Source organism: Leishmania infantum, chromosome 26, assembly GCF_000002875.2.
Source record: "Leishmania infantum JPCM5 genome chromosome 26".
Classification (NCBI taxonomy): Eukaryota; Euglenozoa; class Kinetoplastea; order Trypanosomatida; family Trypanosomatidae; genus Leishmania; species Leishmania infantum.
In genome coordinates, this window is record NC_009410.2 from 853,757 (window position 1) to 870,963 (window position 17,207).

A 17,207-nucleotide genomic window follows, 5' to 3' on the forward strand; every position below is an offset into this window, starting at 1 on the left:
ATACACCCACCCACCCACCCACACACACACACACACACACACACACCGGCACTTATGCATAGACAACTCCATACACGCACACCATTTTGCACGTCTCCCTCTTCGTCTTCTCTCGTGTGCTCCCTCGACCATCACACACCTCACCCTACCCCGCATCCGCCCTCCACGATCGTTCTCTCGCGAGGACAGCGAATCCGTAGCAAATGCCCCGAAGCGCTGTCGCCGCCACACCACGGGTAAGACGAGCAGGTGGAGGCTCTGGCTCGTCCCCGACACAACGTCCCTCTCGCCGCAGCGGCAAGGCCGACAAACACGCCTCCGTGCAAGATGCTGTCTTCCAAGTGGAAACGCTGCTGGAAGAGGCCCCTCATGCCGGCCGTGAGGCGGAATACGAGTCCGTCGTCGCCTTCGTCTCGCGGCGGCTGTCACACGAGACAAACACCTCCCTCTTTGTGTGCGGCGGCTGCGGTTGCGGCAAGACTTCGACCGTGAAACGTGCTCTGCGAGCCATTTCGGCGCGTGCGCTGCCGTGCGATGCCAAACCACGCAGTCTCATCAAGCATAGCACTCTCGAAGAGCGCGGCTGGCGAACTTGCGTAGAGGACGGTGATGACGCAGCATCTGTCACGGCCGATGCAACTCGCAGGACTCGAAAAGCACTTCTAGCCACGCCCACCAGTACACCACGCTCCTCTCGGCAGCTGCCGGCCGAGGAAGGCAGAAGCCCCAGTGACGCGAATGGGCTGACGCCGTCGTCCTCGGCCTCCCTGGCTGCTGCGCTGTCGCACACCACGTCGCCAGACACGTCGCGCACCTCCGCATCGTCATTGGCTGCGGCCACTACGACCAGCAGCGCTCGCCTCGCTTTGCACTCAACCGAATCGAGTCGGCCAAGCGACTCCAGTGTCAACTCCACTGCCACCGTTTTCGAAGCTGCCAGTCCGGCGTGCCGTGTCAAGCGCGGTCGCGCGGCGGATGAGTGGGAAGGGAACAGCGTTCATTCAGCCCAACTAGACAGGAAGGCCACAGAAGCCCTCACGCGGGGTGAAAGTGCGTGGCGGCAGGCACAGGGACTGGAGCAGGAGGTGCCACCACGGCCCCAGCCAGAGCCGTACAGTCTTGCCTACTTCAGTATGCGGTACCCTGAGCTGTTCTCGAGTGGCAGCACTCGTGCGACGGCATCGTCCTCTTCGCCGGCCACTTCGCAGTTCCGTCATATTTTTGGCCACTACGTCAACTGCGCCGATGTCAGTGGTCCGCTCTTGGTAGAGGCGGTGTGCGACAGCATCCGGGCAACGTGCAGCCGCACCGACAGCGCCACACAGCTGCTGCTCCAGTGGCTTGCGTCCATTGGCAAGGCTGCGTCTAGTCGGGGCCAGGCTATCAGTGGTGCAGCTGCTGAGTCGCACGCCGTTTCTACCTCTGCAGCCTCGAAGCGGCGTGCGAGCCCGCCGGCGCTGCACGTCGTTGCGCTCGACGAGGTAGAGTACCTACGCGGCGGCGGTGCCAAAATGCTCACCCTACTGGCGGAGCTTGCCTTTCAGCACCCCGCGCAACTTGCCCTGATCTTCATATCAAACCAGCGTGCCTTTGTGCACGTGCCGCAGATGATGCTGGAGCCGTTGCTGTTCCAACCCTACAGCGAGGCCCAGTTGCGGGAGATCGGCGCGAGTACGACGAATGCCGAGCTGCAGCGATGCGAGCAGCTCGTCGGCGCAGACGACCGCACTTCGAGATCTCCCGCGGCGAAGAGCACTGCGGGCGGCGCAAAGGTGCGCAAGACCGCGGCGCGTTCGTCCGCGGCGGACCACAAGCCGCTGCGCGCCTCCGATGTGGACATCAGACCGCGCCTGTACGATTACATCGCACGCAAAGCGCTCCTCGAGTTTTCCGGCGATGTCCGGCAGGTCATCGCCATGTGCCACCGTGTGGTCTCGGCTGCCTGGCGGGAAGTGGCTGAGGCAAGGCTTGAGGCTGCTGCTGCGGATGCTGCGACGGCGGCGACGTCTACACCCCCGGCAATGGCGCGCGACAGCAGAAGCACCGCAGTCGTAAGGAATGCGTCAGTTGCCGACTTTTCCTCGAAGCTGGAGGCTGCTTTTGAGGCGTACAGCGTGGATAAGTGTACAGCCGCTGCAGCACAAGCGTCTACAACGTTCTCAGGTACCTCCCGGTCTTCTTCAGACGCCGCTGGCATAAAGGGCGCCTCCTCGACGCGGTTCAGCGGGGCCGCGGGTGCATCTTGCGCATCGCTGACCGCTGCAGCACAGCTTGCCCCAGCTTCCTCATCTTGGACGCCGTCCTCCGGTGTCATGACGCTGGCCAAGAGCGTCCGTGTCCTACAGAGCAACCAGGTTGAGAGCGACATCGACAAACACGTCGGCACCCTACCGGAGCAGACTCTATACGTCCTCAGCTGCATTGTCGTTCTCACTTTGCGCAAGCGGGAGGAGCGCACCTACGCGTCGACGAGTGTCGGTGGCCGCATCGGCACAACTCGCACGCCGGGAGCGGGTCTCACCGCGGCTCAGCGCGCGGTGCCAACGCTGTCGCTGAAGATGCACGAGGTGCACCAGCTGTACACTCGACTCATGGCGAAGCTGCACTTCCCCGCAATGCGGGCCGACGGCTTTCCTGTGCAGGTGGAGTGCCTCGCCGACTTTGGCGTGCTGACGCGGCCTCAGTTGCGCGGCACCGATCGCGTCTTCTCGCTAAACGGGACATGGACATTGCCGGCGATGCAAGCAGCACTTGTGAAGCGTGGCGAAGCGATCAAGCAAGACCGCACGACGGCTGGCGCTGGGGCGATGATGGAGAACCGTTTCGAAGAGGTGCTGCGCGAGCTGGCAAACCTAGTCAAATAGTTTGGACGCTTTCGCGCTTGTCTGCACGGCAGCGGTGCTGATGGAGGTCAAGGCACGCGTGGTGCGTAAGAGGTGGAGAGAAGGGTGGACGGCAACGAAAAATGAACGCGCGCTCGCCCGCTGGCGGGCAGTGCGCACAAGTGATGGACACCCTGCGAGACGAGGGTGCGTTCTCTCCTGTGTGTATGCACGCTTGTGTTGCTGTCACTGTCTGTGTATGCCTATGCACGTGTGCTGCTGTGCCTCCTCGCCATGATTGTTTCCACAGCTCTACGCCTACCCACACACTCTTTTTCCGTTTCCGTCTTCCTCGCGCCGCCAGGCCTCTATAGAGTTAGCACACACGCACATGCATCTATCCTTCACTCACTCACCGGCACGCGCATATTCGTCTCGTCTCTCTGCGTGCGTGCGTTGGTGGTCCCTGCTAGTGCCCGAGACACCCTTCTTTCCTCCTTTCTCCTCTCGCCTTTCTCTATGGGGAGAGCGAGTGCGATGGTGGAAGAAATATGAGCAGCCGCCCCTTCCCTCACCCCTCTCGCATGTCTTCAAGACTCCAACGGATTGTCTTCTGCTTCGTCATGGTATCTACTCCTCTTCTCCCTCTTCTTCACCCGACACCGCTCCTCGCCTTCCTCGCTCGCCCACACCCCCTCTGGCGATCACGCGCACACCTACTGGCACATCACTTTCATTCTCTTCGTCAACTATGGACCGCGGCGCAGTCCCCTTCCGTCGTCGACGCCTCCTTATCTTCAACCATGCCGCGTGAGATTAAGACCCTGAAGGAGTTTCTCGCCATCTGCTCCCGCAAGGATGCGCGGTGCGTGAAGGTGAAGCACAACCCCAGCGCCACCAAGTTCAAGGTCCGCTGCAGCCGCTACCTCTACACGCTGGTCGTGAACGACAAGAAGAAGGCCGACAAGATCGAGCGCTCCATCCACCCGTCCGTGAAGAAGATCGCCGTGACTGCCCGCTCGCACGCCAAGACGAACGCCGGCTCCAAGCAGTAAGAGTAATGCTACCCATCCGCGTCGTTGTGAAGACCGCCGTTCTCCTCCCCCCACTCTATCCGTGCGGCTCCGCTCTCTCTCTCCAAAACGGTTGAAAAGGGCATGCGAGTAGGGAGGAGGACGCCAGCCCTCGCGCGACGTGAGAGAGCCCACGGACAAGATACGAGCTGGACAAGCTGATGTGGTGTACCCCTCGAACGCGCGCGCATGCGCCCTATGAGTGTTTGTGTGTGTGTGTGTGTGTGTGATGAGGGGGATGCGCGCTACGCGTGGCGGAAAGCGCGAGCTCACTTTCGTTTCTCCTTATTTTTCGTTTTCTTTCGAAGACATGTGAGCCTCTGGCCACGTACCATCGAGCACATAAACGCGTGTGCCAGAGAAAGGGCGTGGTCATCGCAGACGGCATGGCTGTATCTCGCATCAGCTCTCTCTCTCACACAGGTTTTACCTCACCTCTAGTGAGCTCTCAGCCGCTGCTTCCGGCCGTGCCGCTGATGCGGGGACGTAAAGTGGCGGCGAACCGCCTCTGTCTCCCCGCTTTCGTCATTCATTACCTCAGTCGCTCCTCCGGTGGGCGGTGTGTGGGGGAAGGGGGGTCGGGCCGTTGCAAGCACGATAAGACGCGATATCTCAGTTGAATGCCGCATTGCCTCACACAGGGCTCTTCTCTTTATCCCTTCACCTGCGCCCCTCCTCCTCGCCTTCCTCCTCCATCCACATACGCGCCCATAGGAACGCAACCCCCGCCCTCCTCCTCCTCCTCCCCTCCATCGCTCTCTCCGGTGTGGAGGTAGTAACTTGGACGAGCACACATTTTCCTCTACACCCATCGGGGCATAAGCCGAGAGAGAGAGCCATCTCCAGCAAAAGCGACGCACAGCCAGACGAGGAGACTTTGTCAGCTTGGCTGTCGTACCTCGCTGCTGTTGCTGCTGCTGCCTCATCCAACGTTGTCATCACCATCACTTCATTTCACTCTTACTTTTCCGTCGTCAGAGACAGTTGCGAAGGACCTGTTGGAGAGTCGCCATGCCTTTGAACGGTACTGCTGGCGCTGGTGCTCCGTCACCGAGCGCGCATCCGCAGGCTGGTACAGCTTCGTGCACCAGGAGCAGCACCACCGATCTTACTGAGCACCCTGCGGTACCGACAGCTCACAGTGAAGCCCACGCGCGCGGCCTTCTTCAAAGCCTCCCAGGCAACCGTATCCTCGTCACTGGTGGCAGCGGCTTCATCGGTAGCGCCTTCATCCGCCACTTGCTCATGTACGCTCCGGCGTCGGTGCACGTATTTAACCTGGACACGCTCGAGTACTGCGCCGGTGTTGACGCGGTCCTCGGACCCCTCGCTGCGACGAGAGATGATGATCGCGCAGCCGCGGACAGTCGCGCGCCGGCGTCGGAGGGTGCGAACGGCACTGTCGCTTCTTGTTTCTTGTCCTGTGACGTCTCACCAGTATCACGTTACCATTTCATCGCCGGTTCTATCCTGGATGCGACCCGTGTGCTAGAAGCACTGCGCACCCATCATATTGACATTATTGTGCACATGGCCGCACAGACGCACGTCGATCACAGCTTCTCCAGAAGCATACTCTTCACCCAGGTGAATGTTGTGGGCACGCACACGCTACTGGAGTGCGCGCGGCAGTACGGCCAGCTGACGCGCTTCTTATACATGAGCACGGATGAGGTGTACGGTGAAACCCCCGCAACAGCGCAGCCGGCTAACGAGGCGTCGACAGTGCTGTGCCCAACGAACCCGTACGCGGCGACGAAGGCCGCAGCGGAGCACCTCGTTTCCGCCTATTATCACTCATTCAAGCTGCCCATGCTTATCTCCCGCGGCAACAACGTCTTCGGGCCCGGCCAGTATCCTGAGAAGGTGATCCCAAGCTTCATTGTGCATGCGCTGCGCCGGGAGCGGCTGCCGATCCACGGCGATGGCCACCATCAGCGCAGCTTCATCTATGTAGACGACGTGGCCAGAGCACTGTGCACCATTCTCGTGCGCGGCGGTGTCGGTGAAGTCTACAACATCGCCAGCGAGAGGGAGTTCTCTGTGCACGAGGTCGCGCAGCGGGTCGTTGCATGTGCCGCCGGCGACGACCACGACAAGGTGATCGCTGCCTCTCGCGCGGACTTCGATGCCTCCTATGTGCGTTACGTAGCGGATCGCGCCTACAATGACGCGCGGTACTGCACCGGAAGCGAGAAGCTGGCGGCGCTGGGCTGGGCGCAGGAGGTCTCGTTCGAAGAGGGGCTGCGCCGTACCGTCGGCTGGTATCGCAGGCATCCTTTGAAGGCTGGCGGGTACTGGAGAGGTGCAGGTGAGGCTGGCGCCACGGCCCCTTGCACCGACCAGCCGTATCTTTTATGAGAAGAGAAAAGACCCTTTTCCTTGTGTGACGCCTTCACCGCCACGCTCCATCCCCTGCATGCCCTTGCTGCCGCCGCACGCGCGTCCCATGGCGTGCGGAGGATGACGGGAGCCGTAGAGGTGAACGAGAAGAGACAGCAGGGGTCATGGCAAGCAGACACACACACACACACACACACGCACACACCATGCACAAGGAGACAAGTAGCGCTTGATGTGTGCGTGTGTGTGCGCGCGAGCTGCACTGTATCCCTCTTCATCTCTACACGAAGGAGGGCATTTCTCGGGTGCCACTGCATACGCAAGACGAGCCAGTAAAGGCACGAAAGTGTAAGTCGTGGTGCGAGGGAAGTGAAGGTGGGGCTGCTGAGCAGCCCCACCCGCTGCAATCCTCTTCGGTGTCTCGCCTTACGACTACACACACCCACACCGCATATGCACGCTGCTGCACTCATGTCCCTTCATCTTCGCTCCTCCATGTCTCTGCCTCTGTGGTGTACCTCGCGGACTTTTGCATTTTGGCGCACGCGTGTGCAACATCGTCTTGCGCTCTGTGCGGTCTCTGCGCTCAAGCTTCAACGAAGTAGCCGTGCTCCGTCTTTCTCTGTCTTTCTATTCCTTCGCCTTTCGGCTGTGTGAGCGAGATCCTCCCCCAACCGCCATCACTCCCATCACGTACGTCAACGGTTGCACTTGCACGCACGCGCAAAGAGGCGTGTGGAGAAGCACACGCGTACACAGCAGCAGCAGCAGCAGGGCGAAGGACTCAAATCGAAAAGAAACCAGAAAAGTAAAAACAAAACGCTTTCCATGCGCAACGCAGCGGCCGAGACGCTCTTGAGCACCGTCAGCACCACCGGCATGGCGCTGACGGAGGACGGCTTTGCGGAGTACATGGACGAGGCTGACCCGCTTCGTGAGCACCGCAGCTCGTACCACATTCCCATGATGCGTGACGGCACCCAGTTCTCGTACTTTGCTGGGAACGCGCTGGGGCCGCAGCACGTCGGCGTGGAGGCCTCTATGGCGGCCTTCCTCAAGAAGTGGCGCGAGCAGGCAGTTGAGGGGCACCTCATGCAGCCCACGCCGTGGTTCGAGATTGACCAGATGTGTGTCAAGGACATGGCAGCCATCGTGGGTGCCAAGGACACGGAGGTGGCCATCATGAACACGCCCACGGTGAACCTGCATCTTCTCCTGAGCACCTTCTACCACTCACAGGGCAGCAAGAAGAAGATCATGATAGATCCTCATAGCTTTCCGAGCGACGGCTACTGCCTCCTCTCGCAGCTTGAGACACGCGGGCTGAACCCCGCCGAGGACCTTATCAAGATCACGGCGCCGGGCACCAAGGACTGGAACGGCCCCGTCACTGCGATCCCGATGGAGGCTTTCCTCTCGGCCATAGACAAGCGCGGCGACGAGACGGCCGTAATCATCGTGTCAGCTGTACAGCACCTCACAGGGCAGTGGCTCGATATCCCTGCCATCGTAAAGGCCGCGCACGCCAAGAAGATCCTCGTCGGCGTCGACTGCGCCCACGCCGTGGGCAACGTGCCGCTGCACCTCCATGACTGGGACGTCGACTTTGCGTTCTGGTGCACGTGCAAGTACCTGAGCAGTGGGCCCGGCAGCATCGGTGGTGTTTTCGTCCACAACAAGCACACATCCGGCGCCATCCCGCTCAATCACCTGAGCAGGCGCTGGGGCAGCGAAATCCAGAGTTGCTTCCCGAAGCACCACAGCCTCGAGCCGGCGACAGGCGCCTCGGAACTGCACATCAGCACCCCATCGGCTGCATGCTATATGATTCTGGCGCCGTCACTGAAGCTGATGGCGTCGGTTGGCATGGAGGCGATCCGGCAGAAGTCGTTGCTGCTTACGGCCTACCTGGAGCTGCTTTTGAGTGAGCTCGTGCCTCCAGGCTGCATCGAGATTGTGACACCGGCGGACCCGAACCAGCGCGGCGCCCAGCTCTCGCTCCGCATTCTTCCAAATAAGCTCAAGTCCGGCCAGGCGGCCGCTCCGGGGTACCAGTGCGGCGCCGGCGGGGCTGACGAGATGGACGACGCCTCCCTGCTGCAACGTCAGCTGCTTGACGAGGGCGTCATGATTCACAGATGCTCCCCAGACGTGGTGCCTGTGGCGCCGGCGCCCATGTACAACAGCTTCGCGGACGTCCTGCGTGCTGTACGCATCATTGCCTCCCTCTTCTAGTCGAACGAGTGCAGCGCAAAAAAGGATGCGATGACGGGGTAAGGAGGGGCAGCACAAGGGTCCGTCAATAGGGATGCATCCGTGCTAACTGCGCGTGCGTAGACGTACACACACGCGAGCGGGGAGGAGGGGGGAGGGAAGAGCTGGGTCCTAGGGGGCCACTGCACCACAACTATTTTCGCTGCTTTCCCTCTCTCGCTCAACTTACACACTCTCCCTCTGTGCGTAGCGCCCTTCTTATCCCCACCCTGCCGCTTCCCTTTTCGTGTGTGTGTGTATGTCGTCGTGTTGTGTTCTCTCACCTATGCTCGGCAGCAATCAGTCCCTCCTCCTTTCTCGTGCCTCTGGCAGCCGTACGTGACGCTCGTGTGCGGGTATCAGTATGGGTTCGGGCACTCGGTGTAGTCGTATGTCTATGTGCCTGTGTGTGTATGGGTGCATGTGTGCGGGTATGATGGACATGCAATTCCCAATGCCTTCCATGTGCGGCATCGCTTCCCTGCTCTCCCTCGCCATGTGCTGAGCGCCGCTCACGAAGGTACGGCGGTGATGTGCTCACAAGTGCCGCGTGTGCAGGTCTGTGCACGCGCGTCTCCCTTTCGCTATCGCTCGTTCTCCGTTTTCTGCGCGTTGCTTCTCTGTGTGCGCATGAAAGTGTACTCGCGTGCATCGATGTAGGAGTGGTCCCAGAGGTGCGAGCAAGGCGGCGCAAACCGATGTACACCGCCTCCATCCCGTCTGCTTCTCTTCCCCTTGGAGAGCGTGTGAGGGGGGGGGCGTATTGGGCGTGCGTCGACGGTGCAGCTGCCTCTCACCGCAGAAGACCTCTGTTGCTGTCTTTCTCTTGCCTACCAGATGCAACGTGCTTTGAAGAACTGAGGCAGTGGCGGGCCATGGGCACCCGCTCACGCAAAGGAAAAAGGAAAATGCACGCGCCCCACGCGATTGTGCAGAAGGGGGGGGGCAAGAAACTGCTTTGCGTGTGACGTCCCCACCACCACCACCACCACCATCACAGCCGTATCCATCTCTTCCCGGATGCCACATCCCTAACCTCTCTCCCTCCCTCTTTCCCTCCTTTCGGTTCTCCTGCCCTGCTGCGGCGACTGCAGCTACTTCTTGTTGTGCTCTTGTAGTGGCTCCCTCTTCTGTGCGCTAGCCTCTCGCACCTTACTCACTCCCACGCCCTGCCGTCCACAAGCAACCATATAAATCGGACGCTAAGCCTAATCACTGTGCCCATGGCGGACTACACGTACGGCACCGCCACCCGCCACGCCCACGGTGTCGACAGCACGTCTACCCTCGATGACCCGGGCCTGCTCGGCAGGCTGGTCAAGTCTGCAAAGAGCGCGCACAGCACTCTCGGCCGTGCGCTGGACACAAACCTGTCGAACCAGCGCTTTGGCGGGGCGGAGATGGAGCCGAGCGCGCTGACGATCAACTGGCGCGAGCGAAGGCGCCAGCTGCGACTGCAGCAAGAGATGCAAGGCGCATGCGACGACATTCACCTGCGCGCGACGGGGAGGCAAAGGGAGCAGCGCAGTGGCGTTTTAGGGGCATCAGCGACCGGTCAAGTACCATGCGCAGCAGCCGCGTCCACACTATCAGCGGCAGGCACGGCCATGGGCGGCACCGCTGAAACGTCGCAGTTGTTTATCCCGGCACTACCGACGATGGCGCCATCCATGACGGCCGCCGCCGACGATGGCACGGAGGCCCTCGGTGGCACGAAGATCGGCGGTGACGACCGTGGCTACGTCACCCTCATTGGGGCAGTTCCGACCTACAATACAACGCGACTAATTGAAGACAACTACGAGCTTATCAGCAGCTTTCGCGCCTACCGCACGGACGCACTACGGACGGAGCAGCAGGCTGCCCTCCGTGACGTCTCGGCACCCCACCCCGACCTTCTCCAGCAACTAGCACCGCTGGTTCAGCAGGAGCAAGGCAGCGAAGCAGGCCAGCAGCATCTGCTCGTAGATCAAGAAACGCTCCCGTATCACCTCCGCCAGCGCTACACACAAGCCCGTGCGTCGCAGTCGACATCGGCGGCGCATGCAGATGCGGCTGCTGCGGCAGCGGACGGAGGCGATGACGCTGCGGCACATAGCCCTGCGTCTCCGCGGCAGGCGGACGACACGGCGCCGATGACCGCCGCCGCCAAGGGCACGTGGGCCTTCACCTGCCAAGGTCGTCCGGACATAACGGGCGCGCAATACAGCGGCCCGGTCGCTGGTACTGGCGGGAAGGGTGGTAGCGAGCCCTGCCGTCGTCGCCTCATCGGCCATCGCCAACCATGCCTCGGCCAGTACCACGTGCGCTACACCGTCGTCGAGCCGCGTGTCGTCGGCGGCTACGTGGCACCACATGCCCCGAAGATGGACAAACAGCCGCAGGGCGAGGCAAGCGCGCGAAAAGACGCCGGCGGCGCAGAGGCAACGCATCGTACCAACAGCGCTGCGGGCGACAACGGCTCCAACTTGGGCTACACGCAGCGAGAAGACTGGCTCTTGACTACGAATCAGCACGGGTCGCGCAACGGGAGCGCCGACACTGCCGCGCACCGTGGCGGCAGCACGCATGGCCGTAACATCAAGGGCAGCTCCATGTTCATCTCAGAGTCGCCGCGGCAGATGAAGCACGGCACAGCAGCCCCTGATATCTTTTACTGGCCGTACCCCGATGTGCGCTCGACTGTGAAGCGTGTATCTTGCCTTGTGCAGCTTGACAACCCTACCACGCACCGCCGCAGGGAGCCGCTCGTCTCAGGAGTGCCGGCCTCGGTGTACGAGGTGTGCGGCGATATCGCGGCTCACCAGCCACGGATCGTGACTATGAATCAGACAACTGGACGCGACTCGCACTGGTACAATCGAACACCGCCTAAAGTCCTCGGCGAGCCGCTGGATGTAGATGAAGCACTGCGCGCGACGCGACCAAAGGAGCGAGCTGCAACGTTGCTGCCCTGTGCGCACGCAAGTAACCCGAACACGGATCCAGCGCATGCGCTGGCCCCGGTGGACACAAGCGTCTCTGTCGAGCGCAATTTAGCATATCCACAGTCCTTCATTGGCGGCTCAACGCAGCTGGAGCGCATCCGTGATTTTGGTAAGATCCTCAGCCGAGACAAGCGGGAGGCGCTGGCGCTGCGCAACATCGGCAGCGGTGCGGGCAATGACGTGCTTCCCGGAGAAGCCGAGGAAGCGTGCGAGTGGACGCGGAGACGTAGCCACTCTGCCTTGATACACCCCCGCGCGCCTGGTCATCAACCATTGCACGCGCCGAACGCTACCGAGCTCGGTGAAGTGCCCTCACTGACCCTAACGAAGCCCCGCTCGGGGTGCACGACTGATCTCGGCAAGGGTACAGCCAGGCCGATGAACCTCCTACCGCTGCATGACCTCACATACGACCCGGAGCCAGGCTATGTGCTGATAGGGCCACGCGTGAAGGGGACACCGTCGATCGCCCGCACTGCGACACGTCAACAGGTGCAGTCATGGACTGCGGGGAAGGGCTGCGGTGCCCCGGTGATGTACGATCCGACAGACTACCTGGCCCCACACGTCAAGTCGGTGCCTGACTTCGAGAAGCAGATTACGAAGGAGCGCGAGTTCCGCGGCCACCGGGTCCAGTCAGAGCGGTACCTGCAGCTTTTTCCCTCCGCCCCTGGGCCCGGCCACTACACGGTCAACTACAAGCAAGTGGAGTAGTGAGTGAAGCTGAGGGTGCAACGAGAGAGAACAAAGAAAAGTGATAGGCACCAGTGCGTTTACTCTCTCTGCGTGCGTGCGTGTATGTGCATGTGCACGCCCGTCTCCTCTTTCTGCACTCGGACCTCTGCGCGGTGGAGGACTCGGCGGCTCTGATAGACACACACACACACACACACGCACACACACACACACACACACGTGCACACACATGTGCATACACCCACATAGAGGGAGGAGTCTGCCCGTTGCTGTCTCTCTCTCTATCTTTTTTTTTGTGTGGTGCTCTCCCGTGCCTGCTCGCGTGCTTTCCTTCGATTTTGTTCCTTTCCTCCTCCGTCTTTCCTCACTGCCACGACCTCACTCATGTATACTGCCTCTCCCTTCCCACCACTTTATCTTCACCTCCCTCTTGCCCCGCTCCCTCCTTCATTCGTGTGCGTGCGGGCCCTTGTAGGTTTCATTCCTGTGTCTCCGTGTGTGTGTGTGCGTGCTCCCGCGCACATCTACCCTCACGTCGCGCTTTCTCCCGTTTCTTTCATAATACAAAATGTTTCTTCCCTCTTATACTCCTCGTGTGTGTCGGTGGGGTGTTGGTGCATCTTCTGATGCGCAGTTGAGCACCTGCGTCTGCCGTGGCGACATGTGGTGGCTAAACCCCCTCCCTCCCCCCTCACACACACACACACACACAGCGACTTGATGTACAACACACTCGTCTTGCCTTTACTTTGTTGCCGACGTCGTCGCTGACGACTTCGTTGCTGCGCCCCCTCATGTCCCTTGGCATTAGTACTGCTGGTTGGCCGCTTGGGTGTCCGTGTGCGCGTGTTCGCACGCCTACGTGGATGCGCATGCGTTGAGGGTGCTGAGATCATGGCCGTCATGTGCGTGCACCAAAGGGCAACCTGGCGTCACCGAGCGCAATGACGAAAGAGAAGATACGACCCGCACGGGAGGGAAGGGCGGACGCTGGCGTCGTCACGGCCGCTGCGTATGCCACGGCGCGCCGACTGACAGTGCCCAAATGGCGACAAAAACAGCGACAGAGGGTTGCCACGCAGGGAGCCACGCAAGCCCCATTCACCGTCTCAGTGGGGTTGCTCCCTTACTCTCTCTACAACTGCGAGAACAGTCATTGCCCCTTCCCCCGTCTCTTGTCTTTATACACGCACACGCACACACATGCGAACAAGGAGTCAGTGCGTGCTGTGCTGTGCTGAAATGATGAGCGATGCGTGCACTGCTTAGCATTTGTTCATAAAGGGCATACGTCCTTTCCGGCTTCTCGCCTCCTCCCTTTCCTTACCTTTCCTTACCTTCCCTCCCGCCCTCCCGCTCGCTCGCTCCTTTCCCGCATACACGGACGCACATCAGGTCCGTCGTACGCCGTTACGTGCCCGCCATCTCTGCGGCGCTATTCATTCCACCTCCCTCCTCCACACACGTTCGTTTCTCGTTCCCCGTTGGCGTGTTTGTTTGTCCTCACTCCCGACGTTGGCGGCCGTCTTGCATCGCTTCCCGCCCTCCCCCGCCCCCTCGCGTACGCGTCTGTACACCGGGATCGCCCGCTCATCTCTGCATACAGTTCTTCTGTTCGTTGCATCTATAGCAAACTTCTAGTTTCTCGTGTCAGTCATGCGCGGTGGCAGTCCACCGCAGGCGGCTGGCGGCCGTCTCAACTCCAGCCCCGCCGCTTCCATGCCGAGTGGCGAGTTGTCGTCTGCCTCGTCGACGAGCGCCTACGCCGGCGGCCTCTCGTCGGCGCCCGTTCCGGCGGGAGCCAAGGAGAGGGCCCAGAACGGCAAGAAGGCCGCCTTCACCCGCAGAGGCATCCTCGGCTGCGTGAAGCAGCGAATCTTTGCTGAAATGCTTGACCCCGTGGAGGGTGACTACAATATAGTGGTGTGCGACAACAAGGGGGCCGAGATCCTCAGCACATGCGTGCGCATGCACGACTTGATGGACCACGGCGTGACTCTCGTCGAGGATCTTGGCATGCCACGTCAGCCGGTGCTCAGCAGCGCCGCCATCTACCTTATCGAGCCCACCGAGGAGTCCGTGCGCCGGGTGATGAATGACTGGCAGGCGAAGAACATGTACCGCGAGGCGCACGTTTTCTTCACCTCGTCTTCGTCGGAACGACTCATTCAGATCATGGCCTCGGAGCCGCGCCTCGTGCAGGCCATCAAGACCTTGAAGGACATGTTGCTCGACTTTGAGGTTCCAGAAAGCTTGCTCTTCAACTTCTGCATGCACAGCGACATCCAGAGACTTTTCCCACCCGACGTGGCGCTCTCCGGAGGGTGCCAGAACATCCTCAGCGAGGTCGCCACGCGGCTGGTGTCCGTCTTCTTCACCATTGGTGCCGGCGTACCAACGGTGCAGTACCAGGGCAACAGTCAACTGGCGCAGCAGGTGGCGCGCATCTTCATTGACCAGGCCGCCCAAGCATCGCGCACGAACCCGGCCACGTTCCGCATGTCCAGCGCTGCGACGCCATGTGGCGGTGGCGCGGCAGACGAGTCCCCGCTGCTCATCCTCGTAGACCGCTCCTTCGACGCCGTGGAGCCGCTCATGCACGAACGCACGTATCAGTGCCTGCTGAACGACCTCATGCCTATCGAGAACAACATCTACGAGCAGACCTACGAGGGTCGCTCCGGGCAGGAGGCAACGCGCAGCTGCCCGATCGACGAGCATGACCCGTATTGGTGCCAGTACCGCCACAAGTTCTTTCCTGTCTGCCTCCTCGAGTTCCCGAAGAAACTGCAGAGCTTGATGGCGGCCAACCCGAACCTTGTGGCGGGCATGAGAAGACTGAACAGCGGGTACGGGGCGGGAAGCAAACTCGGTGATGTCGGCAGCGCCATTCGTGCCCTGCCGGAGTTTCAGGAACAGCAGGCGAAGATCTCCCTGCACATCGACATCTGCACCAAGATCATGGACCGCTACAGGCAGCAGAAGCTGGCGGAGGTGTGCGAAGTGGAGCAGGACGTCGCCACCGGGCGACGACCGTTCAAGGAGCTGTACGACAACATCCACCGCCTGACAGCGGACGTCTCTCTGCCGCTTGGCGTGCGCGTGCGTCTCATCCTGCTGCTGATTGCTGGCACAAACACGCGCGAGTTCTCCGAGGCGAAGAAGCTTATGCTTCTGCAGGAGGCCGGGCTCAGCAGCCAGGCCGACCTCTGCAACTCCTTTTCTATGCTCATCTCGCGAACGGGCCAGCTGCCGCAGGAGGCGGCAGCGCAGGGCACCGACAGCGATGCGAACAACGGCGGCTGCAACGGCGGAAACGGCAAGAACCCCAGCGTCTCACTCGCGCGCCGCTCTCTGCGCATGAACCGCACAGGTGTCCAGGGCGTGAGCGGCTCGCCGGGCGGCAACGCGCAGGCGAACGCGGCTAACGAAGGTGATGAAAATGCGAGTGCCCCAGCGGCGGACCTGTACCGGAACCAGGCATACTTGATACTCCGTGCCGCCGCGAGCAGCACACTCAGCACGTCGGACTTCCCCATCTTCCGTACCAGCTTCGGTGGTGGGCGTGGTGGCAGCCTTCGCGGAGCACTGCAGCAGCGACGCGCGCTTCGTGCTGCTGGCGGTGGCAACGAGGGTATCGACTTTGGCGGCCTTGCCGGTGGAAACACCAAACTGACGCTCGACCTGGGCCACGAGGGAAAGTTTGCGCTAAAGACACGACGCCGCATTGTACTGTTCGTGTTGGGCGGCGTAACGTACGGTGAGGTGCGTGCCGCGTACGAGATCGCGCAGACCGCGCATGTGGAGGTGTTTGTGGGCGGCACGTCGCTATTGACTCCAGATAGGTTCCTTTCTAGTCTGAACTCTCTGCGCTAAACAACGGAGGTACACGTTAAGTCCCGTTCCCATTTCCCTTGCCTTGTGCGGAGGGGCAAGCAGAGGAAGCGTTGGTGACATATTTGCGCTCGCGCACGCGATACCCGGTGCGCGCTCGACCTTGGCAGCTGCCGCCGTCACGCGCCTGCACGCACATACACACACTCCTGTGCCGAAGCTGTGAAGTGTTCTTTTTTCGTTACTTATTCTGCGTGCCATGTAAAAGTGCTTGGGTATGCTTCTGCTGCTGCGTAGCAGGTTGTATGCACCTGTGCGTGTACGGCTTGTCTCTCTGCCTGTCTCTCTCTGGGCACACCCGAAGAATCTTAGCGCGACGCACTTGTCCCTTCAGACGTTTGTGGGTTGGCGGCCACGTGCAGCGATGCATATGCGCGCTAGTGCGTGTGTCTGTGTGTGTGTGTGTCTGTCTGTCTGTCTGTGTTTTGTTTCCCTCAACTCATTCTCACTTGCATTTTACAGCTGGTTGTTCTGTGCGCTGCTGCTTTCTCTTCGCCCCTCGCTTGGAGGGGGTGGTGGCGGTGGCGGAGCCTTGTGATGTTTTCTACACTGTTTACGGTTGCACTGCACTTGCGCCACCTTTTGTTTCTCCCTCCATCCTTTAATCCCCCTCCTCTGTTTTTTTTTCTCGTCGTGCCTGTGCCTGTATGAGTGTGGAGGGAGACAGGCACAGACACACGCACTCAAGCGGTGCCACGATCCCGCCCACAGCGGTAGTGAGAGTTCCAAGGTTGCGTCTCTCTCTCTGTCGCGCCGTGTGCCATCCCCCTTGGCACCCCGCTCAGCGACACCATATGGTCCTTGACGCCTGAATACTCGACTGCCTCTCCTCCCCCGCAACACTCACTCTTGGCCTCTAAACCGGCTCCTTCTCCAAGAACCACGTGAGCTTCTGTACAAGTGCAGGTGCGCACATAAACACGCGAACACTCGCGCACACGTGTGTCTCGTACGTACCGGTGACTCAGCGCCACCGGCACCAACGCGGCCGTCCCAGTCTGCCTTGTAACACAACAAAGGCATCTCCTTGTCGAAGTCGAGTTCTTTGGCGCGTGCTTGACGACAGCACCCTGAAAGGGGGAGCGTGAGTAAGTGGCAGCGAAGCAGTCGTGCAACACGAAAAAAAAGGTGCGAGAGAA

The 17,207-nt window shown here is 60.9% G+C and overlaps 6 protein-coding genes across 6 annotated transcripts; all 6 read left to right on the forward strand.

Annotated features, from left to right (window-relative positions):
• Nucleotides 1–203: 203 nt before the first annotated feature.
• Nucleotides 204–2,864, forward strand: LINJ_26_2220 (conserved hypothetical protein; the record flags this gene model as incomplete). The annotated part of the gene is made up of 1 exon (XM_001470522.1): nt 204–2,864. One exon carries the CDS (start codon nt 204–206, stop codon nt 2,862–2,864), a length of 2,661 nt encoding a protein of 886 aa, XP_001470559.1.
• A 761-nt stretch (nt 2,865–3,625) lies between these two features.
• On the forward strand, nt 3,626–3,877 carry LINJ_26_2230 (putative ribosomal protein L38; the record flags this gene model as incomplete). Its single annotated transcript, XM_001470523.1, has 1 exon — nt 3,626–3,877. One exon carries the CDS (start codon nt 3,626–3,628, stop codon nt 3,875–3,877), a length of 252 nt encoding a protein of 83 aa, XP_001470560.1.
• Nucleotides 3,878–4,906: 1,029 nt separating this feature from the next.
• LINJ_26_2240 (putative GDP-mannose 4,6 dehydratase) lies at nt 4,907–6,256 on the forward strand (the record flags this gene model as incomplete). The annotated part of the gene is made up of 1 exon (XM_001470524.1): nt 4,907–6,256. The coding sequence occupies one exon, from the start codon at nt 4,907–4,909 to the stop codon at nt 6,254–6,256; it is 1,350 nt and encodes a 449-aa protein (XP_001470561.1).
• Nucleotides 6,257–7,066: 810 nt separating this feature from the next.
• LINJ_26_2250 (putative kynureninase) lies at nt 7,067–8,473 on the forward strand (the record flags this gene model as incomplete). The annotated part of the gene is made up of 1 exon (XM_001470525.1): nt 7,067–8,473. The coding sequence occupies one exon, from the start codon at nt 7,067–7,069 to the stop codon at nt 8,471–8,473; it is 1,407 nt and encodes a 468-aa protein (XP_001470562.1).
• Nucleotides 8,474–9,714: 1,241 nt separating this feature from the next.
• Nucleotides 9,715–12,192, forward strand: LINJ_26_2260 (conserved hypothetical protein; the record flags this gene model as incomplete). Its single annotated transcript, XM_001470526.1, has 1 exon — nt 9,715–12,192. One exon carries the CDS (start codon nt 9,715–9,717, stop codon nt 12,190–12,192), a length of 2,478 nt encoding a protein of 825 aa, XP_001470563.1.
• A 1,638-nt stretch (nt 12,193–13,830) lies between these two features.
• LINJ_26_2270 (putative syntaxin binding protein 1) lies at nt 13,831–16,050 on the forward strand (the record flags this gene model as incomplete). The annotated part of the gene is made up of 1 exon (XM_001470527.1): nt 13,831–16,050. One exon carries the CDS (start codon nt 13,831–13,833, stop codon nt 16,048–16,050), a length of 2,220 nt encoding a protein of 739 aa, XP_001470564.1.
• Between the last annotated feature and the right edge of the window lie 1,157 nt (nt 16,051–17,207).